We start from the raw sequence: 21,569 nt of genomic DNA on the forward strand, positions 1-21,569 counted from the left end.
CGTACACTGGGGCAGTGTTTATGGCATTGAGACATACAAGTATTATCAACAGTCTTGATATGAGCCTTGTAATAATGTGGAAGACCCTCACATTTTCTCTCTGGATTCCCAATCCAAATTTCTTTTTAAGGTTAGGGAGAAGAAGAAAAAAAAGTGAATAATGTGGTTACATTTGGCAGTTAATGTTTCTCTTCTAACTTTCAGTTGACATATTTCTATACACTCAGCTGAACAACCTTTTCTAGCTGATTTCACTGACACAATGCAGACCTCAATCCTGAAAACGTCCATTTATTTTATTTCACATGCCTAAGCAACCCTATAGACTTGAAAAGTGCAACTTGGACAACGGTTTACTCAATAGGTAATGTTACATTTTTTCAGGAACAAAACTTGTCTTGCTCGAAAAAAGATTCAAGAATATGAAATTTAAATACTCAAGGATACTGTTTACATGAAAGAAACCCTAAGAATATTTAGCAAAATGTAAAAATAATAAAAAAAACAAATTGATACTTCAAGTTGGAGGAAATATTTGAGTGCTGAACAAGGCACAGAAAACAGAAAAAGTCTTATTCACTGAAAAAAATCGGTCGGTTAAAAGAAGTCTTCCCTAAACTAAGTACTTCTGTTTTCAGTTCTCTATTTATACAAAAAGTGTTTTGAGTATGGTCAGCCTCGGCTTGCATGTCCAAAATGTTCTCAAATAGCACAGATATCATTATTTGATAATGAAGAGGAAAGGAAGGAAAGCAACCTTAGTGGTAATTTATTTCAAAGCCTTTAGAAGATTAATATCTGTGGATGATAAAGTCAGGTAAGACTCACACACCCCCACACCCTATTTAAAATAAAGCTGAAGATTTGCTTAATTAGGATGAATCTGTGTTACCACTGAAAAAGCAGACAGAAATTAATGATAAACAAACTCATCCACAGTTTGGTCTGCATTCCTCTTTCCAGAATTTCTTGTTAAGTTAGCAGATTTTAAATCAAATGAATACCTTTTCTCTGCTCAACCTCTTGCTTTATTTGAGAACTTAATAGGCCTTGTCTTATCTTTCACTAAGTAGTAGAGCATTTGCAAGGGTTTCACTTTCAGAGTACGGATAATCTTGTTATTTGTACCTGGGACCCAGGTCTGCTTCTCCAAAAAGGCTATTTTGACAAAAAAAAACCAAAAAACAACTCTATTACTAGAAAGAAGGGGCTTTGTTTCCTTAATGTACAACATGTTCTTCAAAAACTATTCACATTTGAAGATTGAGTTCCACACAACTTTGGTCAAAGAGATATGTGCAAGATCCTGAAGCCTCCCTCTCTGATTATCCTTTTTGAAAGGATCACAAAACTGGAATTTTATAGGAACAAACTGTTCAAAGGTGTGTTTGAAAACATTATTCACAGAGGGTCCTTCTAACCCTGATCAGTTCCTTGCAACTCGACTTGAAGCTCCTACAGTTTTTGCTTCACAAGTGCCAATTAGCATCCTTTCAGTCAGTGAAGTGTAAAGCAAACAGATCTAACACCACGGCAATCACTTTTAGTATCTACAAAGACTTGAAGGCCTAAAGGAAAGCTCTGAAATACATTGAAAGGCACCTTTTTTTTTTTCCTACTTTTTTTTTTAAACATTTGACCTCTGTGCTTTCACATCACAGGCTAAAATACATGAACACAGGCGACACATTTAATGAATCGTTATCTCAACAAGAGTTTAAATGCTGTCACAAATTTTATAAACAATACCAGAAGTGTTTTGCTTCACTTGTATATTACGTGAAATTGAAAGAAAATTCACATTTACTTAATGAAAATTTTACTGAACTTCTAAACCAGTAGCTATCTTCAAAAATACACTTCTCATGGTTTTATATCAGAGAGTTTATAATTAAAAGGTTAGAACAATTTGGATTTAAAAGACATTACAAAACAAAGCACTTAAAATTACTGAACAAAGTATTACAGCCAAGTATTTCAGATATTTGCAATCCCCTTTCTTGGGTCATGATTCAAAGACTACAATACCTGCAATAAGGTCAAAAAAGACTAATGACCCTTATGTATGTATTTTTTAAAGCAAGGCTGCAAACTACAAAAATGAACAGAGTTGAGTATAACAAACATTTTGAAAGAAATATATTATGAAGTGAGGTATGGCAGTGTTGAAGTGCTACAGTGGATTTCTGCATATTCAAACCTATTCCAGGTCAATGACACTGATGTTTGAGATCAGCAGCCTACTGCCTGCTTGCTGCAATCTTGTCATATGACCTCTTCATTTAGATGTCCAATGGCCACAGAAAAGATACATTCAATTAAGCAAAAAAAACTAGTAACATGATCAGATATGAACAAGCATATCTGGCAATTTAGAAGGCAAAGTATAAGTAAAAATGCAAGCATACAGCTTATAATAAATACTTTTCCAAGCATTTAACATTATCAATATTTAAAAAAGAATTTAAATAATAAATGCAACTATTTTATACAGAACTGTACCATTTATTATACACACAAGTATTTCAGTTCCCTTTGTTTACAAAGGCTGGTTACAGATATATGGAATGTTACAGTACCATCTTGCATAAAATTTTAGTACAATTCGTACTTCAAAAAAAGGGTGCAAAACACCAGCCTAATAAATCTGACTGAATTGAAATATTTTTAATTACATCATTAACACATACACAACAAGCTGTACATAAGCCCACTTTTCAATCACCACTTCAAGATACTGTAGCAAGTACATTAGATTATAAATGATTCCAACTACTTAGTTAAAATTATTAAAGGTTTGCACTGCTACTCACTCTGGACCTTTGAGATATAGCTTGTGTTCATGAATTACTGAGCTCTTGTTAGTACAGTTAAAGGCAGTCAGCATTGCTTGCCAAGTACTAGCCACAAGAGATTTTCTCAGTGAAACTTCACCTGGGAACAAACATTTTTGGATACTTTTTTTCCTTCAAAAACTAAAAAAAAAAGTTTTATGGGGTCAAGACTCTCCATTCTGTACCTTGGATGCTGGTGGATGCATGAAGTCCTTAAAGGGAACTAATGCCTCTTTCAGAGCAGAACACACTTCTGATGAGGAGCACGTGATACATTCTACTAAAGTCGGGTACAAGGCAATAACTTGTGCCCATGTGTTAGCATCAACTGCAATGAAGAAAAGAACAGATTAGTTCACTTACTGCTATGCAAAATTCTTACAGCATTTTATTAAATAAATAAGTTAAGGACACATCCACATGCCCAAACACAGGCATGCAGTGCTACTGAGACACTAAGGCATCTCTATGGGGCCCTCAGGTATGATGTAGGATTTGCAGAAGAGCCACACTTTTGAAGTAGCAGGTGGAAGCTGGATGACACATCCACAAAATGGCATTGTGTGCTTTTGTTCATACATGTGATTCACTCAGTGTATTTTCTTGGATGGAGAGCATCTGACACTTTGAAGATACTACTTCTGTTTAGTCTATAACACATATACATTTTTCTATTAGCTTTTCTCAGCTACTGATAGAAAGCAGAACTGGGCGCAAATTTTACTTCTGGAAAGATCAGCAATAAGACTATCTATTAATTTCAAATTATTTCCAGATTATCAGAACAAGAAAAAGCAGGAGAAACTCTGGACCAGGGCACAAACAATATCCATGGTAATATTTGTTAGTACAGTAAAAATAAACACAGTGTATAAATCTTATTTATTATATCAATTTCTTGTTTATCTGCTTTAACTTTGATTTCAAGAGAGCACAAAACCTTGCTTTCAAACGTTAATAATTTATTACAAAAATAAAATGATTCAAAAGTAGGAGAAGTAGGAGCAAAGTGGTTCTCTAATGTGTCTGGTAGCCCTCTTCATAAGAAAGTATGCAGCAGTTTTGGAAGTCGCTGCCACACATTGATGGCTCATTTTAGTAAGAAAGTTACGGGCAACAGTGCAGCTGAGCTGGCCACTCTACCCCTTTAAAAGAAAGCCCCAGCAAAGTAATGCTTTGGCTGCTTCAGGTATGTTAGAAGGCTTTGTGTACTCTTGCACAGTTCTGTCCTCAGCCTTTTACTGTCAACCTAGGAAACAACACCTCCCTGCTCATTGATGCTGCAAAACATCCCACCTTTCAGAAAACCCACCTATCTATGTTCTTCTGGGAAGTCTGCTTTGTTTCAGGATTTACAAGTTTTTTTCCCTTTCTCTTAATATCAGAAGCAGGGAAGGTAGAGAGAAGTGATATATATGCAGATCTGTCAGAGTTGCAGAGCACAATGCAGCTAGTTTAACAAGGTATTAAGCAGTATGATGATACTAATAGTATGCATAATAATATGCATACTTGAATATCTGAACTACAGAAGGGAAACAACCCATCAGTAGAGACAAACACATTATCTACTTAGCACAAGTTAACACAGTATCTCCCAAGATTTTTGGTGGGAACCCTCTGCATACAAAAGGTGCAGATTGCAGGAGGAACAGTACGTGTTCACATAAATGAAGTCATGGCCACCAGTTTCAATCAGTCCTTTAAATACATCTGTCATTCATATCACCACTTAGTATCAATGAGCAAAGAAATGTTTCTCATTTGTTTCTCATTATGGGGACAGGAGGTACTATAGCAGAAAGTGAGGGGAAACAAGATTTCACATTTAAGTGAAATCTTAACAGCCTGCTCATCCATTTAATTTGCACACCCGTTTTACTGGGGAGTGCACCTGTGTGAACCAGAACCACAGCAACCTAAAAAAGCTATAATGAAAAGAAAGGAGATACAGTAAAACTAACAGCTATACATATGCTTCTATTTAAGAATTCTGTTAACACTTTATGGAAGTTTTGTTTCCAAAAGATACCAAGATCTATCTAACACAAGACATCAGAAAATGAAGTTTTCTATTTTTAAATATATCTTAGAACCTTATATTGTTATGTATACTGGAAAATGTTCTTTTCTACATGCCACCTATGTATTCACAGAATCTTACAGACTATACTCTTTGTGTGAAAAGTACTACAGGAAGGAATAAATACATCTTTGTGGCAGATAAAGTTTTACCTCATTTAGAAATACATTATTTAACAATAACTTACCATTTTCAGGCTGAGTTTTTTTAAGTGAGTCTATGAGAGTACTGACAGCTTTTAAAACAAATATGATTTCTGTTACTTGTTGCCTACAAAAGGAAGATGCAAATAGTCAGCAACCCATTTTTGTCTCAAGGTTATAAATTTTCTGTGAAACTTACATAACATTAAAAAAAAAAAATGTAATGGAAACAGCTGCCTACCCAAAAAAAGGACATTAAGAGACCAAGGTTATTATTTGTCTTTAACTTTTCCACCATTATAGCTAGGATGGCTTTCAATTTGATATTAGAGACAGTGATAGAGCATGTGTCTCAATCTGAAAATATTCATGTACATGATTAGCTGTAAAATGGAAAGACTCAGTTTCATCAGTCACAATCAAAAACTCCAAAAACATTTCAGCTGAGGTTAACTGAGATCTAAGTAAGTACTCATTTGTGAAAGAACTTCCTTGTTCTCAGGGCAATTTTCTGTTTCAAGAACAATTACTTGAGTAATGATTCACAATATTGCTGTTTATATATTTTGTCTTATTGTCAAGAAGACTCTCTACCTCTCAGTTTAGAAACTAGCTCTGCTAGGAATAAAGGGAAATTAGATTTCGGAAATATTATGTTAGAGATACCAGAAACATTCTTTCAACAACTGATAATATTGATTACTGAATTACACTCCTCTTTTCAGCGTAACAGCACTGAGTGTGACCACTATTTTTTTTTTAAGTTTTTTCTGTTCAATAGAAATTTGGTATAATTTTTTATTTGAAACATTTTTCGTATACTTCTCAAGCTTTAAATTGCATACATCCCTTACACACACCCATACACACAAACACTTCTAACACACAACAGACGTATTCTGAATACAGCCTTCTCAAAAGGTACTGGTAATACCCTTTATTTCCTAAGGGCACTGCACATACCGTGGAAGAGGACATTTGCCACTCAACCTCTCGTCTTCTATGTAGCGATGTAATACATCCTGTGACCTTTTCAAGAGCACAGAAAGTGCCATTCGAGAGATGTAGCCTTCCTGAGGAGTTGTGACTTTATTACTGAATGAAAACTGGAGCAGTGTTTCAAAACACACCTTAGAAAACTCCTCTCTCAATCGAATATCTATTTCCGCCTCTGTCAAAGTAAAACATCATAATTAATTGAGCACTGTGCATGCCACAATATCAGATGTTGCATTTCAATCGGTTAATTATATTTTGCAAAAAGGTTATCAGTCCTGTAATATTAAAAAAACATTAACAGTGATATGGACAAATATTAAGAACACGTTCTAAGGAAGGGATGACTGTGTGATATTCACAACAGGTCAAAAATATAAAAGAACATTCAGCACATTCACTAACGTGTCACCAACTTCATGCTGCTTTAATAACAAAGTACATCAAATGACATAACAAAAACAAAAGAAAAAAAGTGACAGGAACATCCCCAGTCCTACACCACCAGTACTAACATGTGCTACTGTACAGAGAAATGCTTCTGTGTTAATGTCTGGTTAGCCACAACATACAGTTATGCTAAGGTAATTTAATTTTTAAGTACTGGATATCATACATGCCTTACAACTGTCTGAAATCACTGTCAAGTATTGCAACTGACATAAAGGAAAATAAACTATTAGAAAGTTCAGAAAAAAATCTGTAGAAACACAAATACAATATTATACATGACATTGATGAAAAAATAAGAAAATAGTTAAAAAAACAAAAGTGAAACTTCCACAAGACAATACAGTTTAAAGTGAATATATATCATGGAATTTCAGGTATTTATCAGAATAAGTACTGTCAACATTTTTGTTACTGTCTAGCAGATATAAACCCATTTTTCTGTACCTTTTGTCATTCAGCTACTATACCTGTAAATGAAGATGACTGAGAGTGTATTGAGCCTTTATTGAGCATAGTCATTATTTGACCAACAAATTCCTTAGGAATAAAATTAGCATATGGCAGTATCTCCGTACTAATAAGCTGCACCACCTAAAATAAATTAAATAAGTTTATATTGATTTTCTGAAGAGTAACACTGCAATTCTGGTAGAAGACAAAAGGAACATTAAACAAAGAGACATGCCTAATGGAAATTTACAAAATCTTCCAATGCTGCTTTAAGAATTTGCAGATACATCTAAAAATTTTGGAACTGTGTTTAAGAGATTAAATTTGAACTACCAAGCTTATTTTTCCTCTCATTTCTTAGTTTCTGAAGCAGTTTTCACTCAGATTTCCACTGACATTTGATGCATATTCTTCCAGTCAAATTTACAGTTTTGAAAAGAGAATATTTGACAATAGGAATCTCCCTCCCCTTCCACTCCATTCAATATTCTTACTATCACATCAACATGTATATCACATGCTTACAAAGTGACATCAGCAAAACAGAACATGTCAGCTCACTAAATAAGCTGAAGGCAACACACAAACTGAAATGTTTTTTCTGTCCTTGGTCTTGGTGCATTCACTCAGGAATAAAGTGTGTGTAGATCTCTGTAAACTAATGTATTAGATCTCATACTTCTGCAGATAGAACTGCTCTTGCTTTTTTTTTGCCCTGAAATCTTCATGTCCTAGCTAGAGATGACGAGATTGATCAGGTCTCTGCACCACACAAATCATCATTTCACCATTTATGCACGTTTTTATTTAGTATTGAGAACACACCTAGATTGCAACAATGAATGCCACCTCTCAACAAAGAGAACATTCCCTTAGGTTCAGTCATCAGCCTCCTTGGGTTTACAATTACCTATGTAATTGCTGGGCAATAACATAATAAGTAAGAATCAGATAATGGATTAGAAGCAGAAAGACGTTCTGTTTTTTCTGCTCGTTTGAACTCAAGTGGACAAGTTTTTGGCATGCAGCTTCCTTTGCCCCTTTGCAAAACCTGGAAGCAGTCAAATTTTGAGCCTCTGAATTTGTCTCCATTTCAAATGGAAAAAAACATCTCAGAAAAATAATAATGGGCAACTTTGCCAAAAATTATTTGAAAACTAAATGCAACCTGTGAATGCCACTACCTTATGTGTTTGACAATATTACACATTTTCTATAGTCCTCTTACCTCAACATCAATACTCTCATTCTTCTGAAATTCTTGAATTGAGAGATTATCAGGAGGTGCACTAAAAATAAAGAAAATACATTATACTTCTAAATTCACAAAATGTGTAAGGAGCTAAGTATGAGAAAATGCATTAAAGTTTCACGTGCATCAAGTTGGTACCGTTACATAAAAACTATTAACATTTTAGAATAAAATCTTTGAATAATGATGATAAAAGTGGTTCAAAGGAAAACTGCAGTAAAATACAAAAATGAAGAGTTATGGCAACTGAGGACTTGCAGCACCGTTTTTCACGTGTGTATCAAAATAATCTCTTCCATCCTAAATTGTGCAGAACTCACAATACTTGCTCACATGCATCTGTGAAGGTCTCATTTAGGCATCAGAGGTATTTTTTTTATTTTGTTTTTCCTTTTTCTCACTATGCATAATTTTCTTTGAGATTTCAAAAATTTTTAGCAACCATTTATTTAGCAATTTAATTTTGAATTTTCTTTTGTGTTAATGAAACACACTTCTCATTAATGGGACATTACTCTTTTGTTGATAATTGATACTTGTTCTCCTTATTAAAGAATTCTAGGAAGAGAGAAATTCATTTTATAAACAACAATTTTGAAGAATTTCAGAACTCTGTAATTCTTCCATTGTATACAAAAATCTACTTAAAGATAAAATGCCCAGAAGTGATTCAACCATGAATGTCACTCCATGCTTTATAAGATCTTACCTTGCCTGCTTGCAACTTTGGAAATCTTGTATCATTTTACAGGAAATTTTACGCTAGCTACCATTCACTAAGTTTTTTTCTGGTGAAGTTCTCTCATTTAATGAGTCATTCTTCTTCCTTACTGGAATACCTGCTAAGTAGACTCAAATTCCCTTTCCTTTGCTGGATTATGCTATTGCTTGCTGAGTTACTGAGGCTAGTTCTTCAGTAAGACATAAAGCATACTGTGAAAATGTAACATGCATTACATGTTATGTATGTACTTGTTACATGTTATGTACATGTTCATGGTATGTGGTTACATTGCACTCTTCATTACATACCCTACTAATCTATCAGAAACAGCACACAGAAGTCTAGGTATCTATTCTGACCCAGTTATTCCATTCTTATTTTTCTGACATAAGAAGAAATTAAAACCCTCATGCCCACGATCCTTTGAAATTTAAAAAACTACTACAAAAATCACGGGGTTGTACATTTAATGTTTCTGTAACGTCTGATCTGCATGGAAGGTAAATTTATTACAGAAGAGATCGCTGCATTAACAACAAAAATCAGAGGTAAAGAACTGAAAAAATTTTATATACTTCCATTTTGTTAAGTCCTCTCCTTTTCCCGTAATTTTACGTTTTGTCTTTTTAAATAATACTTTAAGATCTTCAAATTGAGGAACAGCTTGGAAGTGTGACCATGTGAAAGGCACGGTTTGAAACATTTGAATTAAGATGGCGTCTGGTGCTTCAACTTGCTGTTGTTGTGTATGTTGGTATCTTACCATATTAGATGGTGCCTTATTTGCTCTGGAGAAGTACACAGGACAATCACTACTGAAAAGGCAGGAAAATGATATGGCCAATCTGCCACAGTCCCCGCCTGATTTACTGCAGCATGGGCAGATGTAAGGAGAACAGTGCTCTGGGCTGAACAAAGAGCCAAGCTGTTCTGTAAGCTGAGGAATTGGTGAAGTACGGCAGCAGCAAGCAGACCAGCATCCTTTGGCTCATTTCCAAACTCTCTCCTCAAAACTCCCAGTTTTTTCTCCACCCCCATGTCTCCCCAAGAAACAGCAGACGCACGCGGTGAGTAGTTCTGAGCCAGGCATGTGCTCACTAGAAAGGCAGCTGCCAGATATATGACCATGGATCTGTGCCAGCCTTTTCCACGTAGGGGTACTCATCCAGGCCTTTCTCCTCCATCCCACTTTGATTTTCAGGAATGGTTGGAGCCTTCTAAATCTCATTCAAATGTGGTTTGTTCAGCTAACAGCTTTTTTTCTTCCCACTGTTCCTGTATGATGCTAACTGAGTCAAATAGATTTTTACTAGGCAGGGTTCTTCTTTTTCCTCTCTTTTGGGTACTTAGCATGAGACACCTGGATCTGAATCTGCACATTCACTGCTAATTTTCAGTTTTGACAACTGTGACAGCATGTTCCTGTTTGAAAATAAAGATACTTCTCTGTCTCAAAGAGATTATATTGTATTTTTTTATTGGTTCATGTGCTAGGCTGTCAGCAAATTCGGTGTTACGTGTCGAAGCAAAGAATAAAATATTAAGTAGCTGTTCTTTCTATGTATTCTCTAACATAAAAAAGATAAGGATGCAAACCCTTTATATAGAAACCCTTTGAACAGAAATATGAACAATCACAATGCATTCGTATGCAGGTCACGTTGAATTACATGGAAAGTTTTCATTCTGACACTTCCTTGTTTATGAATGACTGACTTTCTGAGCTGAGGTTTACTTTAAAGAGGTTTTATGACCCTTATGCTCAGTCATCTATATCTGACCTACCATGTAGGTCACAGATGATGCTATATTCTTGTTCATGTAGCAAATAACTCCCAGGTAAACAGATTTCTGTAAGATGCCCAAACAAAACATCTATAGGCAAAGGCTTTGCTTGTTTGATTCAGCACAGCCAAACTGTACGGGACGGGTCATGAGCCAGAGCAGATAAGAGGGAGTGTAATGCACACTGCAGCTCTGTGCAGGATTTTCCAGGTAAAGAGCTCCCAGCTGCTGCCCAGTGTCTAGGGAGGCCTTTAAAACCTAACAACAAAGAGCTAACAGCCACAGAGAGTCCTGCTGTGCACAGCAGCACTCTGCTCTGAAGCATCTTTTTGGAAAGTATTGATTTAATTCCCTCATGTAAGCACAGACTTCTGCTCTAGTAAATTATATATACGCATGTTTGTTGAATTTTATTTCATATAATGGCTTGACATGCTTCCGTGAAAGCCTCTGGGAAAGAAGTATGATATTAAATAATAAACAGACCAGCCTCTTACTAGAAGACAATTTTGTATAAATTGAGTTATGTGAAATGTATTTTTAAATGTCGTTTTGATTTATAATAAAAATCAAGATTATCAAGCCTTCTCAGCTGCAGCTTGCTTAAAGAAACAAGAATAATAACAACAAAACCTAAACTAAAAACAAAAAAGCTGAAGCTTTTTGTTTGAAAGCTGTTAATTCTCTGTAGCAATAACATTTTCCTTTTCCATTTACCTGGGCTTTTCTGGCTGTATTTGAAATCTCTTGTGCAAAGCTCCAAAGGCCCTTTCTGCTGTCTTTGTACATTTCAAGCATCAGTGTGCATCTCATGTCATTCAGCTCCACAGCTAGTTTGCAAACCTATTCCTGCTTGAAAGAGCATGCAGAGGATGCTCACTGTTTTAAACACAGAGGTTCAGAGATCTTTTTTTTAAAGGGTTATTACCACACCACACCACCAACACCAACTCAATTTCACTGGTAGAAATAATATTAGGAGTTCTGCAGATGTCATTTCTAGGACCACAGTGACTGGAAGAATTATGAGGTCAGAAAAAAAATGTTTAAAATGTTTGTTAGAAATTCAGAACACCAGTGAAATTGAAACAACTTCTTATGTCTACTCTAGGAAGATTTCTGGTTCCTCAGCCCAGTAGGGGCTTGGATGATATACACATAAAAATGAACAAAGGTAGAAGGAAAAATCAGCCAAATCAGCTACACGGTATTACTAACAGAACTGACTCTTTGGTCTCACTTCGAGGACAGTGAAGCCCTGGCACAGTCTGCCCAGAGAAGCTTTTGGTGCCCCACTCCTGCAAGTGTTCAAGGACAGGTTGGATGGGGCCACCTGAGCTGGTGGCTAGCAGCCCTATCCATGGTAGGGGATGGGAACAGGCTGGGCTTTAAAGTCCCTTCCAACTCAAGCTATTCTGTGATTCTATGATTCTGTGACGACAGTAAGGGATTTTCAAGGTTTACAGAGATGCAGACATTTCTTATTTGGAACCACCTCTGAAGTGGTGAGCTCTGAAGAACAAGGTTCTGAAGGGCATGCTCAGAAGGAAGATATCTACAGTTTTGACTGAAGTCTGGGAGAAGAAACAAACATAAAACATCTAGTGATAAAAATCCTGGAAAGAGTAATGATACTGGCCTTTAACAGCAGAAGACCAGATAACTAGGAAATTATCCTGCTGTTATCCACATGGTTCCATGAACCACCAGCTTCTTTTGAACTTTAAAGCTTCTAAGCGAGAGAGCCAAAAAGTTTCATGCAACATCTGAGAAAAGCTTCAATTCTGATTAAAATGCTGGTTCCTTATATCCCCTTATATATGTAGCTTGTATATAAATGCACAGAATACACTCTGGTCTCTTAAGAGAGAAAGTCATAGCTAAGAAAAGACAGAAAATTTTTGGGTATCATAAATATACACAGAAGTAATGCCTCCTTTACCTCCAGAGAATATTCTCCCAGGCATGACAGCTGGCAAAAGTTATTAATTAACTCCAACAGTTACTGTTTTTAGCAAGCAACATGTTAATATGGAATTTCTACAGTTAGAACAACTTTCAAGAAAAGTAAAAATCAGTCGTTGTTAAGAAAAAGAAATTACACATTTGAGATGTATACAGAGATCTACACTGCAGATCTCTGACAGTCTTACTTCCCTGGACTTGCGAATGGTTCATAGCCAAAACTGAACCGTGGCCAATCTGGATCAGTTAAAAACACGCAAAACTAATGTATTTCATCTATTCCACAGATATTTAGGAATAATTAATTTACAGCAAGTAGTAAGAAGTTTCTTCAGGAATACACACAAGTGAAGATACATTATCCCACAGTAACCTGAAAAATCTTCATTATAATTTTCTAAACCTCACAATGGTATTGATTATAGCTGACTTGGACTGTTGGAATGGAATCTGGAATACTAACTGTAGCCAAAAACAAAACAAAAGAAGATACTGCAAAGATTATTATAAATTTAAGAAACAGTGAAGCAACAAAACAAACACTGACAACTTAAGTGTCTTTGCTGCACTCCTGATAGCCTTTTTTGATTTTCTGGTCTTTCTATCTACTATCATTTCTTTCAAGTACATTCAAAGATGAAAGAAAAGATTTTCATACAATTCCATTATAATCCTACTGGTGGAATTCCAAAGTCACTCATTATAAATATTTTTACTAACAGATATTCCTCTAACATTAAGTTTCATTGGTATCTCATTTTCGTCTGTTTTGGGCAAGCTGCTATTTATTCATCACTAGTAAATACAGCTGTGTTTGGTTGCTGACTCCTGTATGTTTGCAAAGTATGCACACACAAATATACACTGAATATTAGTATTAGGTACAGAAGAACCCTGCTGTTTTCTATTAAAAAGAAAGATTAATTTATGACTGAAATCAACATAAAAAAAATCAGGGAATTAATTTTTTCATATTCCACATTGCCCTTTAATCTGTGACACAATTAGATATACTCAGCTACTGCTGAAAGCTGTTTATCCACAAATGCTCACAAAAGATGAAAATTCCTTACCCCTTCTATGCAGTACTCTACAATACCTAACCTTACGGTAAAAGGTTTCCTTGCTGTTTGTAACCTTTGATAACCTTTGCTACACTGAAATGCATTTTTACCCACTGTAAAGGGGCAAAAATAATTCTTTGACCATCTTCTGGAGACTTCCCAATGACATGTTCCTTCTTGTTCAACAAGCTTATAGGTCTAATTTCTGACCATTATCATTTTCCTTTTCTGATTTTTCTCAACACGCCCACGGCTACAGTGTCACTCTTAAAAGATTAAGCATATACATCTGTCAGTCTGTCTGCTAAACTTTTCACAAAGTACTATCAATATAGCTAGTTCTTTTCATCCTAATTGGAAAAAAAATAATGCTGCAGTTATGATCTAACTGAGTATGTATCAGTCACTCTTTATCAGAACCCAATCCTTGGGAGTCCATATAGAATTTCTTGACCTGATCGGAAAGGCTATGTCTTGCATTCAGAGATCAGCTGAGCTTTTTCTTGCTTTGACATTTCACTTATTCAATGAACTTTTGTCTATTACTTACTGGAAGTATACTTTTTAAAACTAGATGAATTGGTTACCTCTTTTCCTTCATTCATTAGAGTCATCTTCAGATATCAAATAACTAAGAATAAGGCTGTTTTTATTGAACTCTATTGGTACAAACGACTACATTAGTGAATAAATTACTTATAAATATTTTTGAGTTTAAAAAAAAAAAAAGGAAATTGTGTTTACCTTTTAGTGAATAAAAAGTCTTCAAATGTATTGGCTAACTCTGGCCACATGCTGTCAAATTTTCCAGAAGATGCATGCTGCCTTGCAACTGGTAGTCCAATAGAAAGCACTTTGAGAAGAGAGGAAACAGCGAGCTTCCATGTGCTTTCAGAAGGACAGGAGTACTTCAGACTAAGAGGTATTCTCAGCGTCTGCAAAATGAAAGATCAAACTAAATGTACAGTTGCTCAGAGAAATCTAAGATTAAGACTGATTTCTGCAAATCTCAGCAGACATTTAAATAGATGACAGCACACATCTCTACATTTTCTTTCTAAAATATGAAGACTATTTACCCTATATCAGCTGACTAAAGCATGGGTCTGTTAACACACAAAGTCAGAAACCAGATCTGATCCAATTACCAATTACACCATGAATCTACTCACTAATTCTCTTTATTACCATCCAGCTTTCTGGGAATCCTGGCAAATAGGCTTACCCAACATCCAACAGATCATATAAGTTTAGTTCTGAAGTTTAGTTCTATATCTAGGAAGTTCTCACAAGGGCTTCCAAAGTTTTAAAAAGAGAGAAAAAAAGCCATACTGAATTTAAACTTTTCCCTAAACATAGAAGTTGATCTATGCATGTGACCACTGCAAGATATCTGGTGACTGTTGACTGTTAAACCACAGGAAGTTTAAAAGCAAAAAGAACTACTGAAATTCTAAAGAAAAAGGCTGCTACACAACTCAAATGTACAGCAGACAAAAACACTGCAAATTTGGGTAGAAAGAGATTCAGTAGCTATAAAAGAAACTCATTAACATGTTTAAACTAAGTTTATGTACTACATGCACTTTATTTACCACTTCTAGCATTGTTGGTCAACTGACAGTGAACTAACTAGGAGCTGATACCAAGTTATCTTGGATAACTATTCTTTAATTTATATTTCAAATACGTATTACCTAAATTTGGGTATTACGTATGTGATACCTTCAGTAAAGTTTCTGATTTAAGGAAAACAAAGGGAGAACTCACTCTGAAGAGAGGGTTAATTGTAATAAATTTTGGCAATGAGTTTGTAATCAGAGCTAGGATCTAACCCTGGAGATAAAAAAAATATTTCCTTCTGATGCTTTTGCTCATGGAAGTGAAGTCTAATTCTAATATAAAACATGGGCTTCAGACAAATGAAGTGTTTTCACTTACTGAAGCACAGCACATTATTGTGAACCGCCAAAAAAAGCAGCATTTTACACTAGTTTCACCTATCCATTTACATCAGAAGTGGAAATCAATTGTAATAATTTTGAGATATAAACATTTAGTTCACAACAAATTCCAAATAATACCATGTAACTATTTTAAATACGTTAGTGTTTCTAAATTTCTGTATAGGAACAATCTGCATACAACTGGGTCATTACAAGCATGCTTAGGTCTGATATATTATTCACAAGACATTTACTACTACTTCCATTATTTGCCAAACTTATTTGCTAAAAACAAGGTCAAACAATTACGAGTTTGGCACTTTCACCTTGAAGGCACATCTGTGCACCCATAACATTTTATAGCAGTATCAATGACACGTAAAGCCATTAAAAACAGACCAAAATAATGATTAAAGTGCACCTCCACAAAAATATGTGTGCCAGTTTTGTCTTCAGCCTTCTGTTGTATTTACTAAGAAGCCTGCTTTTCGGACTCTGGCACATAGTGCTTTCAAAGCTTTCTGGTTTTTGCCCTAACACATTTGTTGATTTTTGTCTTAACTGAATTACTGATTATTATAACATGCAGCTAAAAAGTAATGCATACACCTTAAGCAATAGTGATTGCTTAACCACAAGAAATGCACCACAAGAAATGACCTGCTGCTAATCTTCATAGACGATCAATTGTATTATTTACTGAAGCTTTAAGCTTCCCAGAAACTGTTTATCTACAGTGTATTAAAATAAAACTCCATTAATTCAGAGCATAAGCTGGATAATCCTTTACCTTAATAATGTTCTGAAGAACTTTCTCATTTACAACAGCTTTATGGCAAGCTGTTTTTTGGTACAAGTCCACAACCACTTCCAACGATCTCTCAGCAAATGGTACATAATTCAGTGCTACCCATTCCGCCTAGGAAAAAGACAGTAAATTACTGAGCTGCATGTGTGAAAGTATTAGTTAAGGAACAGAAATCGAATGCTTTGCATTGAACTCTCAGTTTAATGCATGCAAGTTTGGGTAAGAATATGGTCCAAGCAACAAAACTGCAAATACAACGTGGTCTGACTATGAAAATGTACTCTACATTGAAGTAAAGTACATTTAAATTGAAGAAATGTTGCAGTCTAGGCAAGACAACTACATTAGGACAATCTTTAAGGAAATTTAACTCACCGGTGCAAAAAGTTGTATCTAGTGTGATTCCATTGTGTTGCAGGACAAATAGAATAAGAAGAATTAATACATAGATAACAGTTACCTCTTAGATTACACTGAATCAGATGCTCATGCTTAGTGAACAGCGGAGTACACAAATTTAAAATATATATTTACTATTGAGTATGTCCTATTTCCCTACAGCACATGCAGTGCAAAAATTTGCAGCTTAAAGGAATTTTTCCGTTCAGAAATATGGTGTTCTTCTATTTAATTTAGTGTCAAATATAGGAGCAGATATTTTAGATGAATTCACTGGACAAATTCAGACATATTCATTATGTCTGGTGTCCAGAGAATAATTTTTTGACATGGAGAAATACAAAACACATGAAGAAAAACAAATAGAATTCAAGGCAGCAAAAGAAGATAAAAGCATGTAAAAACTAATAAATTAACTTATTACACAACAGGCATAGCACAGTTTTTACAGATAGAATAAATGCATCCTGCTAAAGAATATCTGAAGCTGAATTGTGTTTAGCAGCCAAATGAAACGGGTGAGACTTGTAATAAATTACCTGATTATACTTTGCATTTGCAATGTGCTTTGTTTCCAGCTGTCCATACTGTGGAGGCTTGCATGAAAATTCTACAAAGGCCAACAGCTGATCAAAGATTGCAGGATACATTATCTGCATATTTTCTGAGCCCACACATATAGCCTATATCAAAAGGAAAAACAAAAGCTTAATATTTTTCTTGTGCTTCAGCACATAAAATTATGCCTCAGCACAACAAGCTCCTACATAAAAATCCCCAAGTCTGTCTCTTTGCTATATTGGCTGATTATAAGGACTACTGTTTTTAGCTCACAAATGATTTTGCTACAGCACCATAATGCTAAAGTTCTAACAATACTACCAATATTAATTAACAGTTAATTAATCAATATTATTTAATAAATATGCAGAATTGTTATCACAGTACCATGCAGGAACTGAACTACACAAGAGTAACACTGCATAAAAGACAAAGTATAGTTCTAACAGCTTAAGAATATTAGGTTTTGTAATTTTATTAAAGTTATAAGGATACTTGGCAATATGTATGTAAGTAAACAAAGCTAATTGATTTTGTCTATTAAAAGGTATCTCTTCTTTACAAACTTTGCTTTGATATAACATATTTGTGGGTCATATAATTCCTGACTGTTGGTCCCAGCCACATCTTTTAAGAAGTAATTCATACAAAGTTTCCGTAAGTAGTTAAAATTATGACTTACAGAAAGAAACATAAATAAAATCAGAATTATATCATTTTGGCATAGCTGAAACACATAGCCTTGTGTTAAAATTGGAAACACTTAGGAAGGGTGCCCTTCCAAGATGTCAGTGAAATATCATGTTGTCACAGTGTAATGATTTCCTGTTGCAATATAAATCCCAAGGAAAAGGCAGAGCATCTATTTTCAAAGCCAGATACAAAAATTCTATGAAGCTATTCCAATTATCTTCTGTCATTTTAAGACTTCCTCCCCACATCCCTCCTCCCAAAGCAAACAGCAAAGAAACAGTTTACTTATTGCTCCACAAAAAAACCTTGATCTTGTACTGTCATTTTTCTCTGGGAAGGAATCAAATTCTCTTTCCATTAACTAAAGACCATTCACGACAAGTTGTGGCCAAACTAATTCAAGGAACCAACAGTTCAGAAGCTATGACTGCGATCTCCATGCTTGGGCAGCCTCATGAGCTACGACATTCAAGGGACTAGTGAGTATCTCCAGTCCTCAGCTGAGAGAGGGAGTAAGCCAACACGGCCCGCAGGCATCACCATCTCCAGATCACCCTAAGGCCCAGGGCACCTTCATGCAGTGCTGCACCAGAGCACTCCATGAAATGGCCTTTCTCCTTTCCTCGGCTTCCTGCAACTTAGAAAACACATGCCCTAATGCCCCAAAAGCTTAACCAGCATTATAAATGTGGTAGAATACTGCTCCTTCTAAAAAGCTACACTCTTTCTCTGGTATTTGAATCCAAGACTATGCTGACCTCAGAAAAAGATAGTTTGATGCTTGATATTCCCCTGTGTGACAGAACACTATGAGTTTAATTGCTGATCTGACATACTCCACATACTGTAGAACAGTTTCAGCTGACGTACTGCTGCACCAAAGTCCTTGCACTAAATTTTAATAGGTTAATGCAAGATTGCATATGTAAGAAATTATTTTGTATAACACTACTTGGATTAGAAAAAAGAACATCCAGAAATCCCTATATACATCCCATGCAGAAGTAATTCCTGTACACATCTTCAATATTGTCACTACTGCCAGAAGACTTACATCTGCAATGACAAAGTAACTTTGCTATTCCTTCTAGTTTGCTAGATTTTCATTATTGTTCTTACTGCTGATCTAGGATCAGTGCTTCTTAAGATGCCACTTTTTCTTGTACTGGTGAACAAAAGCAATAACTACTACTTATTTAAAGTTTGTGCATCAGTAGGTTCTTATTCTTTGTATTTTATGAAACTTTTATAAACGTTTTATTTTACAAATAGAAGCATTTTCTATTCAGTCTATTGATGAATTTTTCAGCTCTTAAAATTACCTGACACTAAAAAAAAGAAGAGGGTAGTAGGTCATTTGTCATTTTGTTTTTAAAAGTCACCTAACTAGGACTGATTTTCAAATAAATTTATATTTCTGACTGACAGCATATATCTTTTATCTGAGCAATTGAAAAATGCGAAACCAGCACAGCAAGCATGGAACCAAGGATGCTGAAAGTATCTTTAAGAGGTGCTTATAAAATAGAGTCATATTTACTGCACTGAGTGCACTTGTTTACATCCTTAAGTAAAGAGAGCTATAAATAAAAAGTAATGGTTGGGCAACAATGAAGCACACACAAGCCCTAAAACAAACCACTTGGCTGATTGTTGTTTCCTGTAAAAATTGATATGGTACTTTACTTTTAGAAGTTTATGCTTTAAAAAATCCTAGTACAAACCTTCAAATTTTTGAATAGTTCAAATTTATCAAACACCTCCCAGTGGAACTATTGTCAAGAAATTGTTATTTTTACAGCTCTCAGTGGCTAAGTCTCTACTAACTTTGTTGTAAATATAAACACAACCTTAGGCACCACACCCACAGCTCAAGAGGTTTACATTCATACTGCCTACAGAGGCAGCATTGGCAGTTATTTGATAATAACCAAGTATGAATCTGTGTTCTTTTGCTTGATGAGGCAGCTGGCACACCACAGAGCTTACCCAGAGAGAATACAGGTAGGCAGTGAGAGCAAGCAGAGAATTTAGGCTTGAGTACAATTTTTAACTGAGCTAATGTGGTGAAGCAGGCACTTTACAGCAAAGAATGACAAGAAAACAAGTTCTAACAATAAATAAGAAGCAAAGGAACAATGGGTATAAAATAGACTCAACATATGGAAGTCTGAATCAGGAACTAAGCTTGCCTTCCATTCCTATTTTCATGCATTATAGTGCCCTTTGCTAGTACAATCATATAATAAAGTCTCTGTTAGACCAGTTAGGGACTCAGCTTTTAAAAAATACTTTTTTCATGCTATTCCAACTGCCAAGTTGTTCCAGAGATTTTTACAAAATTGTAACTGACCTAAATCCTTCTGTATTAACAAAGAACAAAACTTACTCCGATTCCATATTCAGGAGAGATTTTGTTTAAGAGAAGGTAGCAAATATGTACATATACCCCTTTAGCTACCACACTAGAGCCTGTGAGCACTCCTCAGTATTAATTCATTTCAACACAGGAAAAAGATACCATGGCATCCAGCAAACCTCTTGCACAGATGGCCTTTGCTGCACCTCTGCACTGGCAGACTGCCTTGTCATGTTAATTCCACCACGTTATGCAGCTGGGAGAGAAGATCACGAGACTTCACAGAACTTATCCACCTCCAAATATATTTTAACTTAGTTTTTAATGACTGTAGTGCTGTTCTGTTAGTAATGTAACTATAGATGGGATGGGGTTTACTGTATGATATTAGAGTGCCTAAGACTTCCTATTCAAGTCCTTATTTTCAAAAGCTTGTAGCTGCTATGTAACATGTCTTTGTTTAATTTGGGATCTGGGCTAGAAAAAAGATTTGCTATTAAAAACTCATGTCAAAAATGCTGGAAGGTCTTTCTTTGGAAAGTTCTGCAAACATTTTGTAGCTAAGAACTTATGGATAAAGGAGACCAGCAAAGAAGCAAGAAAATCTGAGAAATGGAGGAATCTATGGAATGATTAAATGGGGAAAATAAGACAGAAATGAAGAAATGAAAGACGTGAGAAAACACACGACTTCAGCAGGTCTGAGCTGCTGAATGGGACAATGAGTAAGCCTGCCTGACTGCTGATCACTAGGGTGAGAGTTCAACAAATACAACTGGTCTTCATGTTATTTACTCCTACACAACACTGAGATTTGCCACCAACTTGTATTCTTAACATACAGCCAGGAATATTTTTAAATCCAAACCTAAATGTACAACTGCAAGATAATGATTTTGTCTTGCTTGCAGGGATTAAATAAGCAGGAGATAAGCCAATCTACACTAAGCTAAAAACAAAGTACTAAACCACTGCTTATTAGGTAGGCACCATGCATTCTATGAGCTGAATGAGACAGGATCTTGTCTGAGGATTTAAAAACAGGTATGTCCAC

At 35.4% G+C, this 21,569-nt stretch overlaps 1 protein-coding gene across 5 annotated transcripts in view; it reads right to left on the bottom strand.

Annotated features, from left to right (window-relative positions):
• Positions 1-21,569, bottom strand: part of MON2 (MON2 homolog, regulator of endosome-to-Golgi trafficking) — a 75,699-nt gene that overhangs the window by 2,616 nt on the left and 51,514 nt on the right. For 2 of the 5 annotated variants that reach the window (XM_052667599.1, XM_052667603.1), the window contains 9 exons: positions 17,442-17,585; positions 16,879-16,896; positions 16,486-16,614; positions 14,494-14,684; positions 8,188-8,248; positions 6,977-7,100; positions 6,024-6,231; positions 5,105-5,187; positions 3,020-3,162 (listed from right to left, as the gene is read on the bottom strand). In XM_052667599.1, the coding sequence (XP_052523559.1) occupies positions 3,020-3,162; positions 5,105-5,187; positions 6,024-6,231; positions 6,977-7,100; positions 8,188-8,248; positions 14,494-14,684; positions 16,486-16,614; positions 16,879-16,896; positions 17,442-17,585 (1,101 nt within the window). Of the gene's footprint in view, positions 1-2,484; positions 3,163-5,104; positions 5,188-6,023; positions 6,232-6,976; positions 7,101-8,187; positions 8,249-14,493; positions 14,685-16,485; positions 16,615-16,878; positions 16,897-17,441; positions 17,586-21,569 lie in introns of those variants that run through there. The other 3 variants (XM_052667600.1, XM_052667601.1, XM_052667602.1) reach the window with 3 other exon arrangements.

Source organism: Tympanuchus pallidicinctus, unplaced genomic scaffold (genome assembly GCF_026119805.1).
Source record: "Tympanuchus pallidicinctus isolate F22 unplaced genomic scaffold, pur_lepc_1.0 scaffold8, whole genome shotgun sequence".
NCBI classification, from domain to species: Eukaryota; Metazoa; Chordata; class Aves; order Galliformes; family Phasianidae; genus Tympanuchus; species Tympanuchus pallidicinctus.